The sequence below is a fragment of the Ochlerotatus camptorhynchus genome, unplaced genomic scaffold, assembly GCF_037179485.1.
Source record: "Ochlerotatus camptorhynchus isolate MF236.1 unplaced genomic scaffold, CSIRO-AGI_Acam_v1.1 ptg000046l, whole genome shotgun sequence".
NCBI lineage: Eukaryota > Metazoa > Arthropoda > Insecta > Diptera > Culicidae > Ochlerotatus > Ochlerotatus camptorhynchus.
The window spans coordinates 585,986-610,493 of NW_027040537.1; the positions used below are offsets into that span (position 1 = coordinate 585,986).

General features: G+C 37.6%; 2 protein-coding genes across 2 annotated transcripts in view; one reads left to right on the plus strand and one right to left on the minus strand.

Annotated features, from left to right (window-relative positions):
- LSm3 (U6 snRNA-associated Sm-like protein LSm3) overlaps positions 1-24,508 on the plus strand; it is a 123,526-nt gene that overhangs the window by 40,270 nt on the left and 58,748 nt on the right. The gene's annotated exons all lie outside the window — the stretch shown is intronic.
- LOC135715551 (uncharacterized) lies at positions 19,453-20,622 on the minus strand. Its single transcript, XM_065238778.1, has 3 exons — positions 20,452-20,622; positions 19,854-20,385; positions 19,453-19,785 (listed from the first exon to the last, which is right to left on the minus strand). The coding sequence occupies exons 1-3, from the start codon at positions 20,477-20,479 to the stop codon at positions 19,626-19,628; spliced, it is 720 nt and encodes a 239-aa protein (XP_065094850.1). The 5' UTR covers positions 20,480-20,622; the 3' UTR covers positions 19,453-19,625.

The following is a 24,508-nucleotide window of genomic DNA, read 5'->3' on the forward strand; positions in this document are numbered from 1 at the left end:
CCCTTTAACAATATGCTTTCAAATTTCGGATGATTTATTTATGCTTGAATTCGTCAACTGATGCGACGCAAATCGACTAACGTACCCCATTCTAGTATAAATTCCAGTACTACACTATGTTTGTTTTGATTCGCTATGAAAGTTTGACAGATAAAATGAGGGGTTAGTGGATTTTCCTATGTTTCGAGGGGTGAATCGATTAGCTTGGGACCGAAGATAGTACCAGAGATGAGCCAAAAAGTTGAGCTCGTTTCTTCGGGACCTTCTAGTCTTAGAGTTACCTCTATGCTAATGCCGCGGATACATTTGGATGACAAACTATGAGCATGAGCATTATTTGTACAACAATTATGAGCACTATACATCAACTATACAAAAACTATACAAGTGTGACCATCAATGTCTCGATTAATATGCTCATAATTTATTATAAAAATAATGGTCATGTTCATAGTTTGACATAGAAGTGTATCCGTGGCATATGTGCCAATTTCCTTCGCTGTGATTTTTCCTGCAAGAGAAAATTAGGAAAAGATTTCGGCATATTTTTGACGTAGGACTACGTCTTTGATTTCTATATGGGGGTACACTTTGTGAAAACCGAAAATGGAACATGTAACAAATTAAGAAAGATTTTGAACGTTAATAACTCAGCTGCACCTGGTCCAATTTCAATAATTTTATCACCAATCGATCAGGAATATGGCAACGCATCGATAATAATGCTTCCGAATGTTGATTTTCAACAAGAAACTATTGAAAAACTGGTAAATGTTCAGCATTGTCCAAAAGCGTCGAATTAACTAACAAATCCACCAATTACCTACATGCATATGCTGCTTCCCCAGCACAGTCGTCAGAGAGTAGTAAGTAGACGAAACAAGTCGAAGTGGCATTCGCCTCCGATCCTCGGGCGCGTGTGAATAGGGAGGATGGAATTGCGTAATATTTTACACACTCATCGCCATGTTCAGAACCAAACGCAAATTCTTCGAGATAACCACCATCCGTCGTCTGGCTCGCCGTGGCGGTGTCTGACGTATCTCCGGTTTGATTTACGAGGTGTGCTGAAGGTGTTCCTGAAAAATGAGATCTGTGATGCTGTCACCTACACTAAACACGCCAAGCGTAAGCGGCCATGGATGTCATCTACGTTTTTGAAGTGACAGAGACGCACTCTGTTTGGTGTCAGAGGTTAAATCATCACCAACATTGGAAACAAAACGGCTCTTTTCAGGGCCACCAAGCTTATTACAGTAAAGAGTAGGAATAGAATTCATCTGCCTGTTTGTCCATATTCAGAACCACCGACCACACAAAATGCTCATGTGATCAAACTGGAAGCAGGGATACAAATTGTTTTGATCAACCTTGATCAACTTTGAATCGCCACGGCCGGATATTTTCGATGGAAGAAGCAACAATCTAGCATCTAATTCGACGAAGACGGTAGGAAACATTTCTGGATCAACAATAGAATAGGGCCCATCAGCATTTGTAAACAAACCGTTCCAAAGCCTCACAAATTGAAGGCCGCTCACACAAACCAACACCAACATCTTGTAGGTAGAAGTTTCCCCTATCCGATGATGGTGTTGGTTTGTGTGGGTGGCCTTCGCTTTGTGAGTAAAGGGCTTTGGAACGGTTTGTTTACAAATGCTGATGGGCTCTTTTCTATTGTTGATGCAGATTTGTGAAGCCGAGTTATTTACGAAAGAGAGTGTCGATGAAGAGAATCGATCAATGTAGATAGGACCTATTGAAAAGTGACGCGAGATTTGTTTTCCGTACTGAGCTCCAATGCTACCGACGCCAGGGAGGAAGCTCCCAGAGATGTTATGCCTTAGAACATGCCGATGGCGCCGACTGAGATTGGACCCAGGCCTGCTGGGGTGAGAGGTAATTACGCTAACCACCGGCGCCGATATCTATCACGGCGAATGAGAACGACCCAAATTTGAGTTTAGTTATCTCAGAAATAAGTGCAGGAACTCAGCGATGAGTAAATATTCCTAATGTTTTCCCAGGATTTTTTAGGATTTTCCAGGGAAAAATTCCCGAATTTGAGAAAAGTAAAGATTGGATTCACTCAGTCTATTGGTACTACTCCGAGACTGAATAAAATTTTCGTCAATTTCCTCATTTTCTGGCCGATTTTTTAGGTTTTCCACAGGATTCATGAGACAAATTTACTCATCGCTGAGTTCCTACACTTTTGGCGATTATGAGTGAACTAAACTCAAATTTGGGTCGTTCTCATTCGCCGTGTACGCAAAAAGAAAATAGCCAGTGTCGCTACTTGATAGCAAACTACTCATAATGGGAGGAGTCTTTGTAGCTTTTATACCACTTGGTTGCACATCATTCTGCTTTAACCTAAAAAGATATAAAGCAGCTCTGCTGTCTGGTATCAGCTCATTTTCGCTTCGGACGGCGTGGTGAGCAAAAGTAGCAGTAGGTCGTGGCAAAGGAGGTGCCAATCGTCATCGCAAATTCTTCGAGATAACCACCATCCGTCATCGTCTGGCTCGCCGTCGCAGTGTCTGACGTATCGCCGGTCTGATCTACGAGGTGTGCTGAAGGTGTTCGTGGAAAATGAGGTCCGTGATGCTGTCACCTACACTAAACACGCCAAGCGTAAGTGGCCATGGATGTCCTCTTCAATAAAACGGCCCTTTTCAGGGCCATCAAGCTTACATCAGTAAAGAGTTGGAATAGAATTTATCTATGCTTGTTTGTCCATATTCAGAACCACAAGCCCCCAACGACCACACAAACTTGGAAGCAGGGGTGCAAGTGATTTTGATTAATACAGGGCGGCCAGCAAACCGGGAAATCCGGGAATACCGGGAAATATCCGGGAATTTGGAAAGTAACCGGGAAATCCGGGAAAAACCCGTGAATTCTGCAAGAGAACCGGGAAAATAAATTAACCATATCTTAGTAACAAATTTTTACATCAGAATTTCAGAATAAACCATTAAAACAGAGTGATCCTTTAGCAAATGAATGTCTTGCTCTATGTGTTGCATAATTTTCTTAAGTATACCGTCTTATTGTTTTTAGAATTTAATCACTCAGCAATATTGCAAATTGATTTTTGTCGTTTCAATTTCAGATGTAAAGTGCATGGTCCTCTAAAGAAAATATTGAAGATGCTGGAGTTTGGAAACAAATATTTGTAAAAACCGAAACTGAATTATTCTTTTCCGGGGTTTTAATTTTTCGTTGTTCAAAATTCTCATGATGAATTCCAAAATTAACTTGGAATTCTGCTCTGAATTATCTTGAAATTGTTCTGAAATAAACCAGAAAACACTCCGCGTAATAATTACCGTTGAATTCTTTTAGGAATTTTCTTCCAACCCCTTCTAAGAATTTATTGGAATCCTTCATATAATTCCCGTTCCCGCCTATCCGGAACTTTGATTCCTTTAAAAATCTTTTCAAATATTTCTTTTAACTCTATTCAAAACAAAAGAAATCTTTCGAAAATTAATCTATAAACCCCTTGGAGTATTTTAAAGAATTTCTTTCTAATTATCAGCAAATTTTTTGGAATCAATTTTGTTTGGGTTATGTGATGAATTATTCGCACTAGGGTTGAAATTATTGCCAGAACATTTTAAGAACTCTGTTTCTTGTTGAATTCCAATCATAATTCTCTTGGAATTCTTCTTAAAATTCATCTGTCATGTTCCTCACGATGCCCATACAAATCTCATCAGAACCACGTAGGAATTTTCTGCAATGTTTTATTTTTATTTTCACAATTCTTTTTTAAATCTACTAAAATTACCTAACAGTTTAATTTAGAACTTGCATTCTTCTCCAAAGAAATCCTTCCAAATTCATTCAACAATTTCTATGGATTTCATGTAAGAATAATTCTGGAAATCTGCTCTTCTCCTTCGAAAACTGTGTGGGAATCCTTCTCAATATTTGTTTTTAATCAACACTTTGAATTCTTTTAAATTTTACTAAAAATTCCAGGGTTTGTCCGCCAGATTCAACAGATTGCTATGTAATTTGTTATTACCCTTAAAATGCTTCTAAGCCTCAGAGCGTGACAATAATGACTTCACGAGTCATAGGTATGATGTTTTTTTTTATAAATCTGTGATCTTGAAAAAAATTCAAAATTTCACATTTTAATTATTGTTTCTCCAAATCTTGCATCACGAAGCATGTTATTAATCACAAATTTTGAAGAAAAGTTCTAGTTTCAGACTCTACACAAATTTCAAAGCTCCAGAATCTTGGGAATCTTCTTAAATCATATTTTTTTTTTATACTATCAGTAAATTTTGTTTTTTTTTTGTTGCATATTAACAACCGGGAATTTTTAAGATTTGAACCGGGAAAACCGGGATTACTACAAATTTGGATCGCCTACAATTCAAAACCGGAAAGAGTTGAGATAATAGATATTTCAGACATAACATTTGATAACGGCACAAAAGCATTTTTAAACAAACCTTCTTAGGCCCTTTACACGCGAACCAAAGTACGCCCACGCAAACCAACAACATCATCGCATAGGGGCAACTATCACCTTTCTGTAAGTGGTATTGGTTTGCGTGGGCGTACTTTAGTTCGCGTGTAAAGGGCCTTAGAATGTTTGTTTACAAATGCTTTTGTGCCGTTATCAAATGTTATGCCTGATTTGATCAATTAAAAGAACTTAATGCTCTTCACATTTATTCCGTCCACTAGCGGTCCTACGTCAAGCTTCCGTTTGTGCCCCTAGGCACAGACCCTTCTACTTTTTGTTATGTACAATAGAATCTGTTGTAAATAAGACTTTTCCAATAGAAAGAGGGTGATCTCATTACAACAAATTTAATTTTTTAAAATAGTTTTAAAAATAACAATCTGATAGTGATTTCCGAAGTGATTCAAGTTTGGGTCTGTATTTCCGTGACTCTCAACAAAACCCGTGTCATCAAGTTTTTTGGAGCTTCAGAGGGCAGCAGTTGGGTCCACATATTGTATATCCAAGAATAGAGTACTCTTAAATTAACCGTACCCTGAGAGACCTACATAGCACACCGGTCCAGAAGCCGCTGACAAGGAGTTCAAGCGAAGAGTAAAGAAAGAGCTCCGAAAACAAACTTCTCCACTGAATCACCGACGTTCTTTCGGTTTCAACGATGTCACGGAGAAACGACCCACAAGTGCTGATCCTGAGGACTTCTTTAGTGACATTTCATATTAGATGTACCAGATATGGATGATGGAAATTTGAAAATTACAACAAGATCACAGATACAGGAAATTCTCCCTGACGAAAAGGAAACACCAAGAATCAAGGTTTTTTTTTTTTTTTTTTTTTCTTTATTTTAGAGATTTTTAGCCTGAGGCTAGTTCATCTCTTAAGAATCAAGGTGTTTTCAAGGAGAGACAACATGTTGATTCAATAGAACCATCATCAAGTGCCAGTACGAGGTGGAGGAAGCGGTCAAGGGCTTGGTGGATATCATCCTGATTCAAGCAAGAAATAGGGACCATGAAAGTACCAGCAGCACCATGCAATTTCGCAATTTCATTCGGTAGACATTGCTCGTGGATTCATTTGGCGAGTTCGTCCCTATTTATTTATTCACTTGTGATGATGATGGTCAACAGTGATAAGTTTAGATCTTTTCAATGGATTTATAAATTTCATGTTCTGTTTATAGTCATGAGTGCGTGTGTGTGTTTGTGTGTGGTGTACCTATTATAAATCGCCGATAACCGACATGAAACTTAAACTTAACTCTTGATCGAGAATCCATAACGGCGGTTTCAAATGTGCAGCGATCCCATCTGTCAAAACCATAGAAATTTGTTATCTATAGATAAAAATAATTTGCACGGAATAGATTAGACACGAACCAACTCATACATTTTGTATGCGTGTTTGTGGCTAGGATACACAATTTTCGCAAACACGGCGGCAGATGTCAGTTTTGTGCTTTTAACATAAATTTGATTATACTTTGTATGATCATTCATGTCGTTTTGTTGGTGTTAGTTTACCAAAACGATCCCTGCTGCAAAACTTTCCCCAAATCCAACATCCCAGTGATTTCTCGTGGAAGCGCACAGGCCTTCTCGGTTTTCTTCACCGCGAGTATCACGTCAACGCATTCCTTCCCATTTCCCATATGACCTGCATTCGGACATGGCCGGCGCTGGTATTGCTAAATATTAGATCTACAGTTTTTACACATTGAGGATGAATGTTAGTCCAAAACATCTCTGTGTAAAATGCTGCTGATGTGGCAATAATAGAACAGCAATCGTGGGCGGTCAATCATGCTCATGCTCAAGTGTATCCGCGGCATAAGCAAAGAAGAAGCAACCGGTGGAAACTAACGATTTTAAATTGACTCACTACTTGATTAGCCTATTGATCCCAAGCAAATCGATTAACGTACCCCATTCTAGTCAAAATTCTAGTACTACACTATGTTTGTTTTCGATTCGGTATGAAAGTTTGACAGATAAAATGAGGGGTTAGTGGTTTTTCCTATGTTTCGAGGGGTGTATCGATTAGCTTGGGATCGAAGAGAGTACCAGAGCTGAGCCAGAAATTTGAGCACGTTTCTTCGGGACCTACTAGTCTTAGAGTTACCTCTATGGTTGTATCACGAACGCATTAAGAACCATTTGAAAGATACAATAAAAGCTATTTAGCAACAATAAAAACCCTTTCCGAGCCAATTCCTCTAGCCGCATGCTGAATCCACTAGGAAAGCATCAATCAAGATAGAAAAGGATTTATGAATCCGATCTTATCAAAATAATTAACATAGAAACTGATGGTATAAAAATCTTGTTAAATGTCCAACTTTATTACAATAGTTCCCATTAAGTGGCCTAGTTTTAAGGGCCATATCAAATTTTATGTGAAATGTACGTGAAAACATCGAACAAATCAAGCAAACTAATTGTAACGTGGCGCTGGCATAAAAGTTGATTTTCATGGATCATTTTGCTTTCAAGAATTCCTTAACAAATTAATAAGGTTTTAAAATGGCTTTTATGAAGAAAACTTGCAGGCTGAATTGTATTTATCTAAAGCCATTTTGCTTGATCCTAACCCGTTCAGATTTATGGCAGCATTTATGGAGGCAAAGTTGCATGCAAAAAGTTAAACGTCAAAGTTTGTTTATCTTTCGATAGTTGCGCTGTGAGATCCAGGATTCTTCCAGGCGATTTTTTCCCGATGGATTGAGAGCAGTTACTCAACTAGTTTGCGATACTGTTTTACAACATTTCGCATTTCTAACAGCTGGAAGCGCAATCGTTCCCGAAAAAGATCCCCTTCTTCCGGATGGTTACAGAAGTGCACCATCCAATGATGCAGAGATGTACGGTTGAATGAAATTTTCGAAGAGTCTTTCACCGAATTAAATCGCTGTTTTGGATCGGAAACCAGCTAATCTCAGCTAACTAATAGTTTCAGTGGTTTGCTGTCGGTTGTTATTTCGATTGTCATCGCAAGATCTGGAGAAGGCTGGTATGTTTTTCAACTTAAGACAATGTTTTATTAGTTCGAGGGCCCCGCTCATTTTACTCTTCTCCAACAGATGGTCAGTCTTTGGTGGTGTGCTGGTTCTTCTAAAGAAGTAAATTTATCTGAAATTGACTTGATTTTTTCATCCTACTTCGTCTATCCTTCGAGATTTCCTTGTCATAAATTTGGCATTTATTAACTATGAGGAACCATCTTTTAAGCTCAATTTGTCAACAAAGTAATTGGGGAGTTAATGATGCACTTTAAAAAGGCTAAAAAACAACAATAAATGCTTTTTTCTCTAATGCAAAACCTAATTGTTTTATGGTTGCTTTTATAATGATAGAACACGTTTATAAAGTATTTTATCATGACATTAATAAACAATTGCTAATGACTTTTATGCTTGAATTACAAAACAGTTTAAAGAAGAAATTGAGAACTGTTTTAATTTTTCATTAAACAAGACAGTTTTAAGCTTTCTTGCCCGACTATAAAAGGTTTTTAAAACAGCAGAAAGTTGAATTACTAAGCAGGAATGTTATTGCTATATTTAAACTAAATGGATTGTTCATTGCCGTTATAAAACCATCATAAATCAGAATGGATGCTAAATGGTTACTGAATTGTTACTTGGGAAAGCTGAGCCAACCCAACTAACAATTTTAGCTGCAGACCAGCTTATACAGCCGAAAATTGCCTTATATAGCTAATTTTTGTCTGTATAAGCTGATCTGCAGCTAAAATTGTTTGTTGGGAAGCTTTACACGTTTCTTCGGGATCTTCTGGTCTTACACTGAAAAAAAGTTGTTGAATATTACATCCAAACTGCTGCAACCAGGTCAATCCATCGGTTGTGTAATATAACGTTGTACCACAGACAAACAGACGTAACTCTTCATTGTGTACCTTCTTTCATGCATTTAACGGTTGATTTGAATATTATCAGTTCCGCGAACTACTCGCCGCAGCGCTGGCATCAGATCACTTTGACGTTTCTATACATTCTATAGAACTTTTATGCAATATTGTTTACGTGTTAGCGAGCAAGCTTGTTTTCCGCGAGAAGCCAGAGAGATGTCGTAACTGAGTTTATATGTTTTGAGATACTATGTTTTCAAGAACAAGTTTTTCAAAGAGTTACGCCTGTTTGTCTGTGGTTGTACATCGATTTTGCGAACAAAATTACATCCATTGATGTAATATTGTATCTGCTTTTTGCTAGTACATAATTACATTACATTTTTTTTTTGCTGTAACCTTCAGTTACTAGGTACCTCTCTAGTTACCTATATAGCGACTATACGTCCAACCCAGTGCGAAACCGAACATTTTGTCAGTGCGAACCTCAACCTGAACTAGGTGTTAAAAATAACCGATCAAACTGACGTTTGCCAGTAAACAAGCAAACCCAATCTTGATACCCGATCAGGGGCCTGACTGGTGGCCATGTTTTTGATGCTATTATCTGCTCTTGGCTTTCTGTTTATAACACGATTTTTCGTCCCTTTCCACCATGTATACGTCAGACGGGCCGTATTTAAATAAGGCTCGTGATGTTGCCTACTGTCAAACGTATAGGATTGATATGGGCTCAGATATGGCGTTGCCAGCGTCCTATATCCGATACAGCTTGGAACTGAATAATAAACGAATTCGCTATAATCGTGTGCTTTTATTTGTAGTATCGCCATCATATGATCCGGATGCAATCACATCCGCATTCAGAAGCGACGCGAAGGCATTTATCCAAGTCGCCTCCCCATTGTATTCGCCTTGACACCAGTCCCGAAGTGACGTTTCTTCACACACATTTTGACAGTTCCTTATGGGGTTTTGCGTTGGAGTGAGAGAATAAGAAAAAGTCCGCCATGTTTCACACATATAGCGAATTTGTTTATTATCGGGGTTGGAACCAGTTCCAACCCAGTGCGAAACCGAACTTTTTGTCAGTGCGAACCTCAACCTGAGTTAGGTTTTAAAAACAAACGATCAAACTGACGTTTGTCAGAAAACAAGCAGACCCGATCTTGATACCCGATCCAGGTTGGAACTGAATAATAAACAAATTCGCTAATAGACTGGCAGTTACATATGAGATTTCTCGTTACAGTTACAGAACTCTCGTCAACGCCAATGTCTTTCCATGCATGGGCAAACTTAACAATACTCTATTGATGAATCTACGCGAAACTGCACCAGTGCATGCGACACCTAGGTTTGATAACCAAAACCACAAAAGTGATGATGTACCAAAAAAATATTCCATACGATTTGACAGGTAGCAAAACGTCATTATCATTTTCACATCATTTCCATCCAATGAGCTTTATACAAAGGTGAGGAAATCCGCACTAATACACACAAATCGATCAGCTGATTAGTGTTGTTTACTTTTTCTTCTCGCGTTGCCTACGTCACCATTTGTGTTTATGTTTTGATACTAGCAGTTTTTTCATCGCCGCTCGGTGTAAGTTATTTGTTTAAATCGTTTCAGCCAGTGAATCTCTCGTAAATAATGCCGAAGTTTGCAGTGAATGTGTGCTTGTTTTCTTCTGTGAAAGAACCTTGAGCTTCCATGTGTTTCCGAAGGACGGTAAAGCGCGGTCCCAATGGGTCAAATCTTGTGGACTCAACAGTGACCCGGGAAAAACCCTGTATATTTGCTCGCAGCATTTTTCCAATGAGTGCTTTATAAATAATGCCACCATCCAAAATATGGTGATGCCAGCAAGGCACTAAACATACTAGTAATGAATGGTAAGTTTTTAAATTTTTACGTCACCCGTATGAATATTTATTAGCTTTTATTGTAGCGTGTCCCACCATCTGGAAACCATGTGTATCGGTATCAAATGCATCATGTCGTGAAAAACGACGTTCATTGAAAGAAAGGAAAGAGATGATAGAGGCGCTTCTCGAGGTACACGAAAAACAACAGCATGAATCCTGTCCACAGAAGCCGTCTGAATGTTTTGTTCCAATGTCGGATGCAACTGAGCAGACTGAAACTGTCACTGTCAGCTCCGGATCAAACCTTGATGTCCTTCTGGAAGCAATCGAATTATCGGGAGGAGTGCATGATTCTGGATTTTTCGACGTCGATGCAAGTCTGGTTGATTCCATTCACGTTCGTGCCGATTTAGAATCCACCCGCATTGAGCATTCCTCTAGCACCCCCACTGCAACCAGTGCTACAAAAGTAGGAAATCATGTTGCAAGATTAAACAGCCAAGTACGGCGCATGAAAAGTACGATTCAAGTACGAAACGATAAGATCAAGAACTTGCGCTTGCGGGTAAGTCTTTTTACTACAATGAAAATCGATAATAAAATGCTTCATCCACAGACAAACAGACAACACTGCATGCCAATCATCATTTATTCATTTAAGGGTCGATTTATATGTTTATTTGTCCTCACTGGTGGGACGCGTAGGCATCTAATATGGAGATCGATGCTCCACTCTTCCGTGATCTATTGAGTGCTCTGATATCCACAGTGTGCTCAACAGATGACGTTAGTGTCTTATAGCCGATGATTTGCAATCGAATTTGTTCATGGTGTTATGTCGGTTTGTCTATGCTTCAACCTTAGCTTATACATTTTTTTTTCTAACAGGTGATGTAGAACAACCAAAAATTCATCGCGCTGATGAACGTGATTAAAACAAAAGACAAGGAGTTGAAAGAGAAAGAACGACAACTCTGCGAAAAAGACGGTGCTTTGGAACATCTTCGAAAGGCCTGTGGTGAGCTCAACGATGTGAGAGAAGCCCACATAACCCAGCGTGTGAGAAAAGAGTTTGCCAAAGTTTTCACAGAGAACCTAATTGATTTGATACTTGGCAATAAGAAAAAAAAGTGGTTTGGACAGCAGAAGAAATTGCAAAGTTGTTTTCGTTGAGGTATGATTTAAATTATTTTATATATACACTACCCCTCATAAAAAACAGAATTTTAACTTAAACTTGAAAAATTCACTCCACCTTTGTAATTTTGATGTCATTTTGTATTTTACAAGATGATTCTTGACATTCCTGTAGTGATTCTCTTCCCTGCAAACTGGTTCACAACTTTTTTGAAGTGATTTAATAAATTCACTAGTAGTGCTTCCATACATTTCTAAGGTGTTTTAGTTCTTGAATACTAATTTACTATTTTTTGAATTGATTAAGTAAATAGCAAAGTGACTATTGATTTTTCTAAACTGATTCACTATTCAATAAGTGATTCTAAACTTTCCTGAAACCTTAAGGAAAAATGTGTCCTTCAAATCTAAATTAAGTAACGTCAAAGGAAGAAAGCACTTCGATACTAATCAAAAGCTGAATTTATTCATTTCTTACTTTTATTTAAAATAAAATGTTATAAGGTTTCTCCTGGGTGAACACATACCCTAATAAACAAATTGGTATCATAATCGACCGGCAACCCCTATCCCACAAATGGTTTATTTGAAAATATATGCTCTGGAACCATTTCAAAATTTTGAGTGATATTCAATCACATTAAATTGAATAACTACCAGCAAACACAATTTCCTTCACAACAACTGAACATCCAGTTTCAAATAGTGACGTCACCAAACCTGCCCTCAAATTGTTTTTGTTTTGTTTCCCTACTAACACTATGGCAATATGCGTTGCTCCCCACCTTGTATTTACCTCATTGATTTCCATCTGCTGGTCGACCTTAATGTAGATTCATCAATAGGGCTTTTTCTTGCCAGAACTCCAAACCGATTGGCGTTGACGGCACCGTTGAACAATTTGCTCTTCCAGCAAATAGGGTTACGGTATGTAATGTGGGTCTAGTCCTTTCATTCGGCCTATCACGCAAATAAATAATTAATTAAGGAATATTACACAAAAAATAAGGAAAATATTGATCACTGATGATTGATAAATGTGTACCACACACAAATCAATTTATATCACAACATTTCAATACATTTTCAGCTCTCGTAAGTAATAAAACTGGTTGAGAATATCACTCTGTTCGGAGTTTTTAGCCGCCATGACTTCTAAGGTTAAGATGGGAAGGTTGCACTGACGATCATCAAATGGCCTGATTATGGGATTTATTGAATGGAATTACCTGATAATACACACTAGACGTAAAACTCACAGTTACTGTTTGAATATTTTATGTTTATTTTAATTGTTTAACAACGTTTTCACAAGTAAATCATGGACCCAACTTTAGGGACACATTTCTTTTCTATGTTCCTAACTTTGGCCCATGAAATTCATTTGACAGCATATAGCAATAAGAGTAACGTCAACAATGTGGTTTGCATTTGGATGATAAGGAACGAACAGGAAGGGAGATTTTTTCTGCCAAATCTGTATAATGAACATCACAATGTTTTGATTTAGATATTCTGCGGTCGAAAGACGATAAGCGAAATTTTTAATTTTTAATTTTTAACTTGAGTGATTTAATGTAGTTTTCGTAAAATTTTCTCTAAGAAATGTTTTGAGGAATGAAGAGTATTAAGTTAACAGTGATAGTGATAAAAAAAAAATACATAAGAAAACGTTACCAAGAGCGTTTTTTTTGAGAATCAAACAGGATAGGACGAAGTTGCATCCATAAATAGACCCAATTTGGGGACAATAGACCGATATTACATACATTTCCCTGGTGAGTTTTTGTCTTAAAAAAAGTAAGTTTTTCAACTTTTTGCGGTTCCTGATAGCAAACGACATGATAAGCATATCTAAGCATACCATTTAGCAGTAGAATATCGTTTGCAGGTAAATTAATTGATGAGTTATGATTAAAAACGTAATCTATGGCTGCATATTAGACCGAGGTTAGGGACGTATACCCTATAGACAGTTTCTTATGGGAATTTTCGGTGGAGTGAAAGGATAGTACAAAGTCCGCCATGTTTCACGCACAGTCTGACGTTTGCTTATGGATTTTTTCATAGGAGTAAAGAGCTACAGAGTCGCCGTCAACGCCAATAGGAAACGATGAGTCCAAAGAACACGAAATTTTCGTTACCGATCAACTTGACACATACTCAAGCTATCCGTGCACCAACTGCGATTCTTCCACAATCTTCCAGATGCGTTTAGTGCAATCGGTTCCCCCGGAAGTAGTGCAGTTTTCGAGACAGGACATCAATGCTGGTAACCGACGTTTGATGACCGTATAATGTCTCCACGTAGAAAATCTCATGCAAAGACTAGTGTTATCTTTACTGATGCGAATTCTTCCGGAAAACCACCCTGGTAACATCGCGTGAATGTCCACTCAGAGTATTTACCAGCTCCAGTGTTGACAGAGACACTTCCCAACAAACAATTTTAGCTGCAGATTAGCTTATACAGCAAAAAATTGGCTTATACAGCTAATTTTTGCCTGTATATGCTAGTCTGCAGCTAAAATTGTTTGTTGGGTTACGCTTAGTCCGCGGGATCAAAGAGAATCTCCTTCCAACAATAAAATCCTACAACCCGGTAATGTACAACCCATCCAAATCGCTTCAATCGGGTGCCCTGGTTCGACCGTCCCATACCCAGCATATAATTTCAGGCGTAACATTTGATAACGGCACCAAAGCTTTTGTAAACAAACTTTGTAAGGTCTTTGCACGCTAACCAAAGTACGCTCACGCAAATTAATACCACTTTCGGAAAGGTGAGAGAGGCCCCTACTCGATGATGTTGTTGGTTTGCGTGGGCGTACTTCGATTCGCGTGTAAAGGGCCTTATAAAGTTTGTTTACAAAAGCTTTTGTGCCGTTATCAAATGTTACGCCTGATGTGTCATATAATAATGGAATGAATGTTAAGAGAACAATAAAGGAAAGATCTCACCCGATATCTTGCAAAGGAATCCATGACTTCACGGCGATTTCGAAGAGCTCCCATAGATTAGAGGATGAATCAAATGCCTATAGCTTTTTTCATTGTGGCACTCACTTTCCTCCTATTAGGTTCTGCAGCGTGACGTCACGAATTAACTCAGTGTTAATACACAGAAAAAAAAAGTTGTTGAATATTACATCCAAACTGTTGCAACCAGGTCAATCCATCAGTTGTGTAATATAACGTTGTACGATGGACATCGATTTTGCGAGCAAAATTACATCCATTGATGTAATATTGTATCTGCTTTTTACTTTTACATCATTATTTCATACATCAGCTTGAATTACATTGATCGATATTACATTTTTTTTTTGCGTAGACTGAATCTTTTTGACAGTTCAGTGGTACTGTTTACAAGCACTTAGTCGTTTTTTCGAAAATAAATATTCTAAAACTACGGAACTTCAACTTGAAATTTGTCGAGGAACAGCGCGATGAAAGGATGTTGCTCGTGGACAATGCAGAAGGGTGGTTTACATCTCACTGCAGTTTGAAAAATTATCGAGAAAATCTACCCAAGAAAAAAAAACGACTAAGTCCACGTAAACAGTACCACTGAACTGTCATCAGATTGAGGTTAATCCCGATGGTGCAAAACGTAATCGGCTATCGCGTTTAATTCCATTCTAATTCGTCATGTACAAAAACCGATCATCATCAGTAAAACAAAGACTCATAGGCGACAGATGCTGCCAAATACAACTGATTTCAATATTGTAGAAATAAACATGCTTTTGAATAGTTGAAGATGCTTAACACGTCAAATATCGGACTTAAAGTGGTCATTATATATAAATAGTTAATAGAGTTGATAGTTCCGTTAGAGTATGGCTGTTTGAATATGGTATATAGAGAGTAGACAACAAGTAAAGGTCAATTTTGAGGAAAGCACGGGGAGTTTGGTAAAGGAGATGATCAACCCGATTGGTGCCTTCCTCAAAATTGACCTTTGCTCGTTTTCTTCTCTCTATATACAACTTCACACTGCCGTACTCTAACGGAACTATCAACTCTACACACTTAGATTTTTTTTGCCGAAATGGGCCCCACCGAGCAGCTCGGCATTTTATTTTGCTGATCTTAGTGCAAAACTTGCCGAGATTCAGCTAACAAACGGGAATTTTGCCAAGATCTCGCTAATAAACATAAATTTTGCTGAATCTCGGCAATTTTTTCACTGAGATCCAGTAAAATAAAATGCCGAGCTGCTCGGTGGTGCCCATTTCGGCAAAAAAAAATCTAAGTGTGTAGAGTTGATAGTTCCGTTAGAGTACGGCAGTGTGAAGTTGTATATAGAGAGAAGAAAACGAGCAAAGGTCAATTTTGAGGAAGGCACCAATCGGGTTGATCATCTCCTTTACCAAACTCCCCGTGCTTTCCTCAAAATTGACCTTTACTTGTTGTCTACTCTCTATATACCATATTCCAACAGCCATACTCTAACGGAACTATCAACTCTATTAACTATTTATATATAATGACCACTTTAAGTCTGATATCGTGTTAAGCATCTTCAACTATTCAAAAGCATGTTTCTTTCTACAATATTGAAATCAGTTGTATTTGGCAGCATCTGTCGCCTATGAGTCTATGTTTTACTGATGATGATCGGTTTCTGTACATGACGAATTAGAATGGAATTAAACGCGATAGCCGATTACGTTTTGCTCGGTGGTGCCCATCTCGGCAAAAAAAATCTAAGTGTGATACTTTCATCTCCTCATCTATCGTATAAAATGACCAATTTAAGTCTGATATTTGACGTTAAGCATCTCCAACTAAGTAAATCGTTGACTTCACATATGAAGTAATACAAACATGATTAGTTAAAGTATGCTTTTTAATTTAATTCAAACATAAATATTTTAGGCTAAATCATGTTTTAAATTCACTGTGAATAATTCATATGTTTCCATTATACCGTGCCGATTCAAATTTCGGACACTTAAACTCGAATTTCGGACACTTTTAAAAGTTGATTATCTCGGTCGAATATGATCCACATGTCTTGTAAATTTTAAATTTTTTTGACTAGTGCCCTCCACGATCATCTTACATTATTACTTTGTTTCTAACTGGATGTAATATTTAATTAAAAATGAAAGTGTCCGAAATTTGAATCGTCCGAAATTTGAATCGGAACGGTATTTAAGAATTAAATGAACAAAATCCGTAACCGTGTATATGACACTGGGCTTCGGATTGAAAGTCGGTTTTCCAAGTGATATATCTAGATAGAGCTGGAATTAGGGCGTAACAGCTTTTGTAAACAATGACTTATATCGATGATTTCTAGAAAGTCGAAGCTCGCCCACGCAAATCAACATAACTATCAGGTAGGGGAAGTCTTCCCCTACCCGATGGTTATGTTGTGATTTGTGTGGGTGTGCCTTGAAGTCCTAGAAATCATCGAGAGAAGTCATTGTTTACAAAAGTTGTTACGCCCTAATTACAGCTCTATCAAGATATATTTATACTACACTTAAAAAAAATCACACGTTTCCTCTATGTGTTCCACACTTCAATTTGCGCAAATCGCGAAACACATCCATTTCATGTGTGAATCTTGTAATATAAATTATATCCGAACACTATAAGTTCAATTGTGATACACTTGGATTTCATGTGTCTCTCATTTTGTTATCGACAGTCTGACACTTAATCATCAAATTTCCTTCTTTAAAAAGTTTATTCTCGAACATATCTGGTTCGTATATCTTACTTTTGATAATGGATCAAAACTTATCCCACCAATATTGCATTTCATTTAATGATTACTATTTTCATTAATAATACATAAACGATAAGTAAAAAAACACTACAGCTCTCTCCAATCGCGTCACTACACCAGGACCTAGGAGCCCCAGGATACTGTAAAAGACAGGTATGGAGATATAAAGTTTTTCAGCTTTTGTCTTTCAATAGGATTTACTTACCATTCCTGATCAGTTTTATGTTTTAAAGATGATCCAGCCAAGGCCTGAAAATCTCTCTAATGAAGCCAAAAATAAAGTTTTCTGTCAGATAGAACTGACTAACTACTTCACACCGGCTGAAAAACTGATCGCTACTGGGAAAAGTAATTATTGTCAGTAGATTAAAGCGTAAATTAATATTGTGTTGTACCTGGAAACTCCCGTAAGGGTCATAACTGTAGCAGCAACATACATGCGCATTGATTGTCACTTTGTTTAATACTTCTTTTGACACTCGTCCTGCTACTGATTAGATCCATGTGCCATGCACGTTAAATGCAATAGCAGAAAACAGTTGCGCAGATCCTATACTGAGATCCCATGAATTTCAATAAGTAAACAAACGAAATTATGGTGTGGTTTGTTTTGATTTCACCAACAGCTGGGACGTTTGATTTTTGAACATTGATCCCATAAAATGCGAATGAAATTCACATGATATCATGGTGACTGCCAATTGGCAAAATTCATATTTGAAAACACATGAATGGAACGTGTGGATTTTTTTGAGTGTAAAGAGTCAGCCCAAGGCTGAAAGTCTCCCTAATAAAGATAAATTAATTAATTAATTACTAAAGAGTCTGAATTTATTGGAACAATCGATTATCTGTCAAAGTCCTATAGGATAAAACGCTGTCCAGACTGGAGAGTTATAACATGTTATAACGGTTGTCAAATAATTGCAACACAGAAACCACCATCAAGATAGCGCTATAACATGTTATAACTCTGTAGTCTGAACGTACTATAATAGTACGTTCAGACTACAGAGTTATAACATGTTATAGCACTATCTTGATGGTGGTTTCTGTGTTGCAATTATTTGACAACCGTTATAACATGTTATAACTCTCCAGTCTGGACAGCGTTTAAGAGTGGAGGCGAACCAGCCCAAGGCTGAAAGCCTCCCTAATAAAGATAAATAATAATAATAATAATATAGGATAAGTTAGTTATTCCAATCGAGCAGAAGACCTGTCAAATGGATAATATGTCGCCTCTTTACCCAATTCAGTCTCTTTAATTTACAGTCACCCTACACTGAGGCAAATAAATATAAGAATTTCACAAGGCTCAACTTATGAACGACACATATGGATTTCTTAAGAAAAAACTTATGAATGATTGTGTAACATGAGGTAAGTCTTATACGCCTTTAACCATTTCATTTTCCCAAGCGTTGAAAGACAAGTGTTCAACACACAGACCCCGTAATCTCAACGTTCATGGTTCGGTTCCAGTCTGCTTCGTTTTATTTTGTTTTGTCAATATTATTTTTCATAAGGCAAATCGATGAAATTCATACCTTGGTTTTTATGGAATTCAACCCTTCCTTTGCCTCAGTGTAGTATTATTATAGTTGCTATATTCATAGTCTGGCGGATAGAATCTCTGGAACCAATTGATGAATCTACGCGAAACTGCACCAGTGCATGCGACACCTAGGTTTGATAACCAAAACCACAAAAGTGATGATGTACTAAAAAATATTCCATACGATTTGACAGGTAGCAAAACGTCATAATCATTTTTACATCATTTCCATCTGCTGGTCGACCTTAACGTAGATTCATCAATTGAGCTGACAAATAGCAGAACCAATCGAGTAAATCATGACCAACAACAGAAAAGAGCACATCAGCTAATGCGAACAAAACTTCGGAAACCCTTTTCTCGTGACTTAAGGCTCGCCTACGCGAACTGACACCATCTTTGGGTTGAAGAAAGTTTCCCCTATCCGATGATGCCGGTAATTTGCGTTCGATTGGCGAGGAAAGAATAATCAACGTTTTGTTTATAAATTTGATAGTACCTTTTCAATTCTTGGTCTAAAATATATTGAATTGGTTCCGCTTTTTGATAGATCTAAATTCTATCCGCCAGACTATGAATATAGCTACTATAATTATGATGGATCGTCACCCACAATTATGGGCCACTTCCATTTGATTAACACGCAGAACTGACTAATCCATAATACTGGAGAGACTGTATTATGGGTCTTTGTGAGAAGGGTAAAAAAGATAAAAAAAAACCACAACCCTTTATTATGTGCCGGGCCCATTTTGTGATTTTTCAATTCGTGACGGACTTTTAGTTCTATCTTGAGCATATACAATGCTCAGTATAAAATTTTATTAACAATTTTGCATAAGATTTTTGATAATTCACTTTATACTTTCAGTGGTCACAATCTGTTTGTAGTAGGTTGATTTTTACCTAAGAAAGTAATCAACGTTACAAATATATACAAAATAATTTCATCGCCCGGTCGGTTTCCTGCAAACCGGGCACGTTGAGCTCTGCTGCAGCCATAGATCGATACAATCGGCGTGAAATTTGTGCTTACAGGTCAGCTCCCGGCAGCTCGCTTCGAAAACAAAATCCAAACAAATCGAACACATACGACCAAGTGTTTTGCTGAAAACAAAAATATAAACAATCTCGTTTCACGTTCGCTAGTAGCTCAACAATTGCAAACAACTTACAACGCATTCGTTGGTTTTGCTACATTGGCACTTGTCGTTGGTGACGTTACTCCTTGGTCTTCCCCACCGTAGTAGGTCGGTGGCAGGGTGCACGCGATAAATTTGAGCAAATCCTTCTCGTCATCGCAGTAGGTGTCATAAACCAGTATCTGTTCATGATACTGCTCCATGGTGACGCTGTGGTCGTCGACGAGATGCTTTGACAGATGGATATCTTTGATAAGCGAATAGTTACCACCGAAGCACACGCAAATCGGACAACGTACGTTGAACGGAACATCTAGATGTTCCAGCGTGAGGTGGTCGTACAGTGTCGATATGCTCAGCTGCTGACGGTCGCAATACGGACAGCCAAATATGGCGATCTCCGAGTATTCGGCGACATTAGCTTTGGAGCCGTACTTACTCAAAAGAAGCTCATCCGACACAAGCGGTTGCTTCGGATGGTCCGTGTGGCCGTTTTCCAAACAATTGCAGAATTCACCCGTATCGGAGCAAAGTAGGCATCGGAAACGGTGACGACAAGGGCCATCTACGATAACAAACAGTATTAGGAAAACTCTCAACGAATTAACTTACTTTTACAGCAAAACGGTACCGGAATGAGGTGCGTCGTTACTTTCCATGTTATCGCGAGATTTTTTTTTTTGCAAGTGTTATATTAGCAAAGCACCAAGTGATGCAATTGATAGTTGAGTTTTTCCTTATCAGTTCAGCGAGAGGCTGCAGCACTACTAAGCAAAAATAGTAGCGCACATTTCGCAGACGCACTAACACAGCTCAAGGCGAGGCACTCAATAGTTGTTTGGGGTTTCGAGGGAGCGCAGAGCGCACATTGCACAGCCTTTTGTTGTAATCTGTTATACAGATTGGTTTGCAGAAATAGGCGTTTAATGGTGTATTCAGAACTGAGTGTGCATTAGCGGACCGGAGAAAAATTTCCGGTGGCATGAGAGAGACAAAAGGGTACTTTTCTCCCTTTCGCACCTTTGCAAAATCTCGCTCCGCGCGTGGAATATCGCTTAGGACGGAATACACGTTAAACCGCTTGAAAAAAAATGTTTGATGCATATATTTCAAAATTTAAGCTTTAAACTGCTTATATTTTTAGAATCAGGTAGTGGAGGAACTAATAACGAATTTGTGTATTATACAGGTTTGAACAAGTTCCAACCCGTGTCAACCCGAGCTTATTTTCAGTGCGATCCTCAACCCGAGCCAGGCTACAAAAACAAACGTTTACAGTGTGACAGACAACAAGCCGACTTAACCTTGATACCCGATCCAGGTTGCAACTGAATCAAAAATAGGATTACCATTTAAAAAAAATGAAAAGGAGGACATTTCATTTCAATTTTAGATGAAAAGGAGGACAATGTATGTAGATATTCTTTATCATCAATAGAAGAGGCCCGAGTAACACATTTCCGTCACAATAAGTTGCAGCAACTTGTTTATGACTGATATTAGTTGTATAGAAGTTGCCACAACCGATTTGTGACAAGCGTCCAAGCGTGCTACTAGGGGGACAACGAGTTTTTATCAAACATTTTGAAAACATATGCACTTACTCAAAAATTTCAGTGTAGTGTAGTGTAGTCGTCATCAATTCGGTAAAAATCATCATTCTTTTAAGGGAAAAGGGGACGTAATTAATTTTTGGAAATTCAAAAGCAGTTTTTTCGAATAAAACCGAAATTCTGTCAATGATAAAGTGTTCACAGTGTTGCAGTAGCCAAGTAGAATCCAATGAACAAATTTTCGTTTACTTTATTTTGGTTTTGAACGAAAAAACTGATTTTGAATATTTGAAAATTAATGACTTTCCCTTTTGGTAATTGGCAGTTTGTCTATTGGGTTACGTAATATTAAAAAGCAATAATCCTTTCTAAAGGATGCAACTACCTAGCCTTCAAAATTAATTATACAGTACCGGTAAAATTAGGGTACTAATGCTGGATTTTTTGTCCTGCTACTTGTTTTAATAGACTGCAACTTTTTAATATGAGTATTGAAAATTCTGAAATTCTTACTGCAGGTTGGTTAAATAATAAAAAATAACGGAATTATTGTGAGCTTAAACAGTTGAATCAGCTTAAACTTCCAATGATTTTAGTAAAACGTATCTTATTTGGCTACCATTTTTAAAATTGTTCGCTCGTCAAGCAGAATGAACTACTACAATTTTTTTCTAGTCGAAACATTATTTTATTCGAAAACATCAGAATTTATGGTCAACGAATAGTATTATTTCTGAATCCATGATGGTGACTTTCATGTTGCAAAATTGCTGTTTATGAGTATTTTGAGATCAGAGAAGACGAGACTATAAATAAAAAAAAAGTATGATTGATTTGATTGATTGTGCTTCAAGAAATTACAATTTTAAAAACGGTTTTCAAACAAGAAGCGTTTTACCACTTTACCAAAATAATTCATCCTTCATGCAGAGTCAACTTATCATCGCCCTAAAAAAAACCGGTAAATTTTTAATATTTAATCAACCAGCAGCCCAAATTTCAGCAATTTAATGTAATACTCTAAGGAAGCCTTAGCGTGAAACTTTAAAGGCACATATGTCAGCTTCCACAAAACATACAAATTTGAAATTGCTACTCTCTGTTTGTAGTAGCACAGCAAACAACAGCAGCGAGTATCACCTTAAATGCACATATAACAAAAAATTACAGCTCTTTGAACATTTTTTGGAGCGCCAAACACTTTACAATTTTCCCTTTAAAATGACTTAAGAGAGGAGTAGATTCAAAACAAACTGCCTTGGCAACCTCTGCCCGGTATGCAATCCAGATCTAAGAGGAAGAGGCTGACAACTGGCTTCTTACTTTTTTATCTCTATCTCTATCTCTCTCTTACGGACTTCGAATCGGCCAATCACGAGCTGGTTCGCGTTTGACAGAAAAGTGGTTCGTTTTCGTCCCCGTATTGTCTACTCTTCTCTTAGATCAAGATAGTCGCTGTTCGATTGGCTCTGGCTTTGATAGTTCCTTTTGGCTCAAAACCAGCCAGTCCGCTCCTCTCTTATACCACAAACGAAGTGACAGACGACTTACTGGCGAAGAAATCGATTAAAATAATGTGGTTCACTGTAATAGAATTTTCTTGGAAGCTTGTGCCATCATCCACCAGATGGGTTAGTTTTTTTGTTTTGATTTGAACAAAGTTGATTTTGTGTACAATGATTCTTTGACAGTGTGCAAAGAGTGCGTATCATTTTGTCATTTTTTTATGCATTGCAGTTTTGAGTAGAGTGAAAGAGATAGAACCAAAACATTCTGACACATTTGGTGAAAATGCTAGTACAATCCAGTAGTAGTGTTGCCATGTGGTACAATCCAGTAGTAGTGGTGTTGCCATGTAATACACTGAAAAATTTAAATAGCAGGTTAGCCACCAAAGTTTTCGAGCCGCTCCGTCTGTCACTTCGTTTGTGCTTATACTAGACCCTTTATAATATGACCGGTTCTGTACATACTTGAAAATGAACTAATGAACTGTTTTGCACGAAAACGTCAGTTTAATAACTTCAAAGCCTAAGATGAGGTTGCGTCAAAATAAAATGGAAAATTTATTTATTAACATTTTGCTTGAAAATATTCATGGATTAAAAAGGAGGATATTTTGAGGCAAAAGGAGGACATGTAAAAACATTCGAAAAAGGAGGACATGTCCTCCTTTAGGATACCATATGGTAACCCTAATCAAAAACAAATTCGCTATAAGGCAATTCTAGATAGAGCTGAAATTAGGGCGTAACAGCCTTTGTAAACAATGAATTATCACGTTGATTTCTCGGAATTCAAGGCACGCCTACACAAACCAACATATCCAACGGGTAGGAGAAGTCTTCCTCTACTCGATGGTGAAATCATCGAGAGAAGTCTTTGTTTACAAAAACTGTTACGCCTTAATTTCAGCTCTATCTAGAATTTATCTATTAAAAAATAAATAGGTATACGGATAGGTATATGATTACATTGTAATGTTGCGAAATTTTTCTCTTCATTTAGACTCGAGTGATTTTAATTCGCTTTCGATTTCGCTCTCACCAATCCATTTCTTCTGATGTTTACTTTTGACTCCTTTGTTCCAAACCTGCTTAATGGTTAATTAGTTAATGGGTCTAAAGAGCCTGCATTTATAAAGAGACGATTGGTCAAAATTATTCAGGCTCTTTAAATGGGTCCTCTTGCATATGTTTATTTTTGACACCAAATCCAGCTCTAAAACGACAAGCAAAGGCTGAGATGGTAAGAGATTCTTAAGCCACACAAGATTTTGGCAGCTACACAATAAGTTTTTTAAGACTACGAGGTTGTTTTTTTGCTTAAATGTTTAATTAATAATGACAAAATTATTGATTTACACATCAAATTTCTTAAATCTTGTTCGGTACTTTTTTGCTGGATTCGCAAAAAGTATAGTTTCACCAATTTTCCGCAATCAAAACTGCAGAATTTCCGTAATTTAAAGATATTTACCGAAAACTGTAAATCAAAATTACTGGCTGCAATTCCGCAATACTGCAAACACAGACAAACAGACGTAGCACTTCATTGTGTATCTTCGTTCACGCATTTAACGGTTGATTTGAATATTATCAGTTCCGCGAACTACTCGCCGCAGCGCTGGCATCG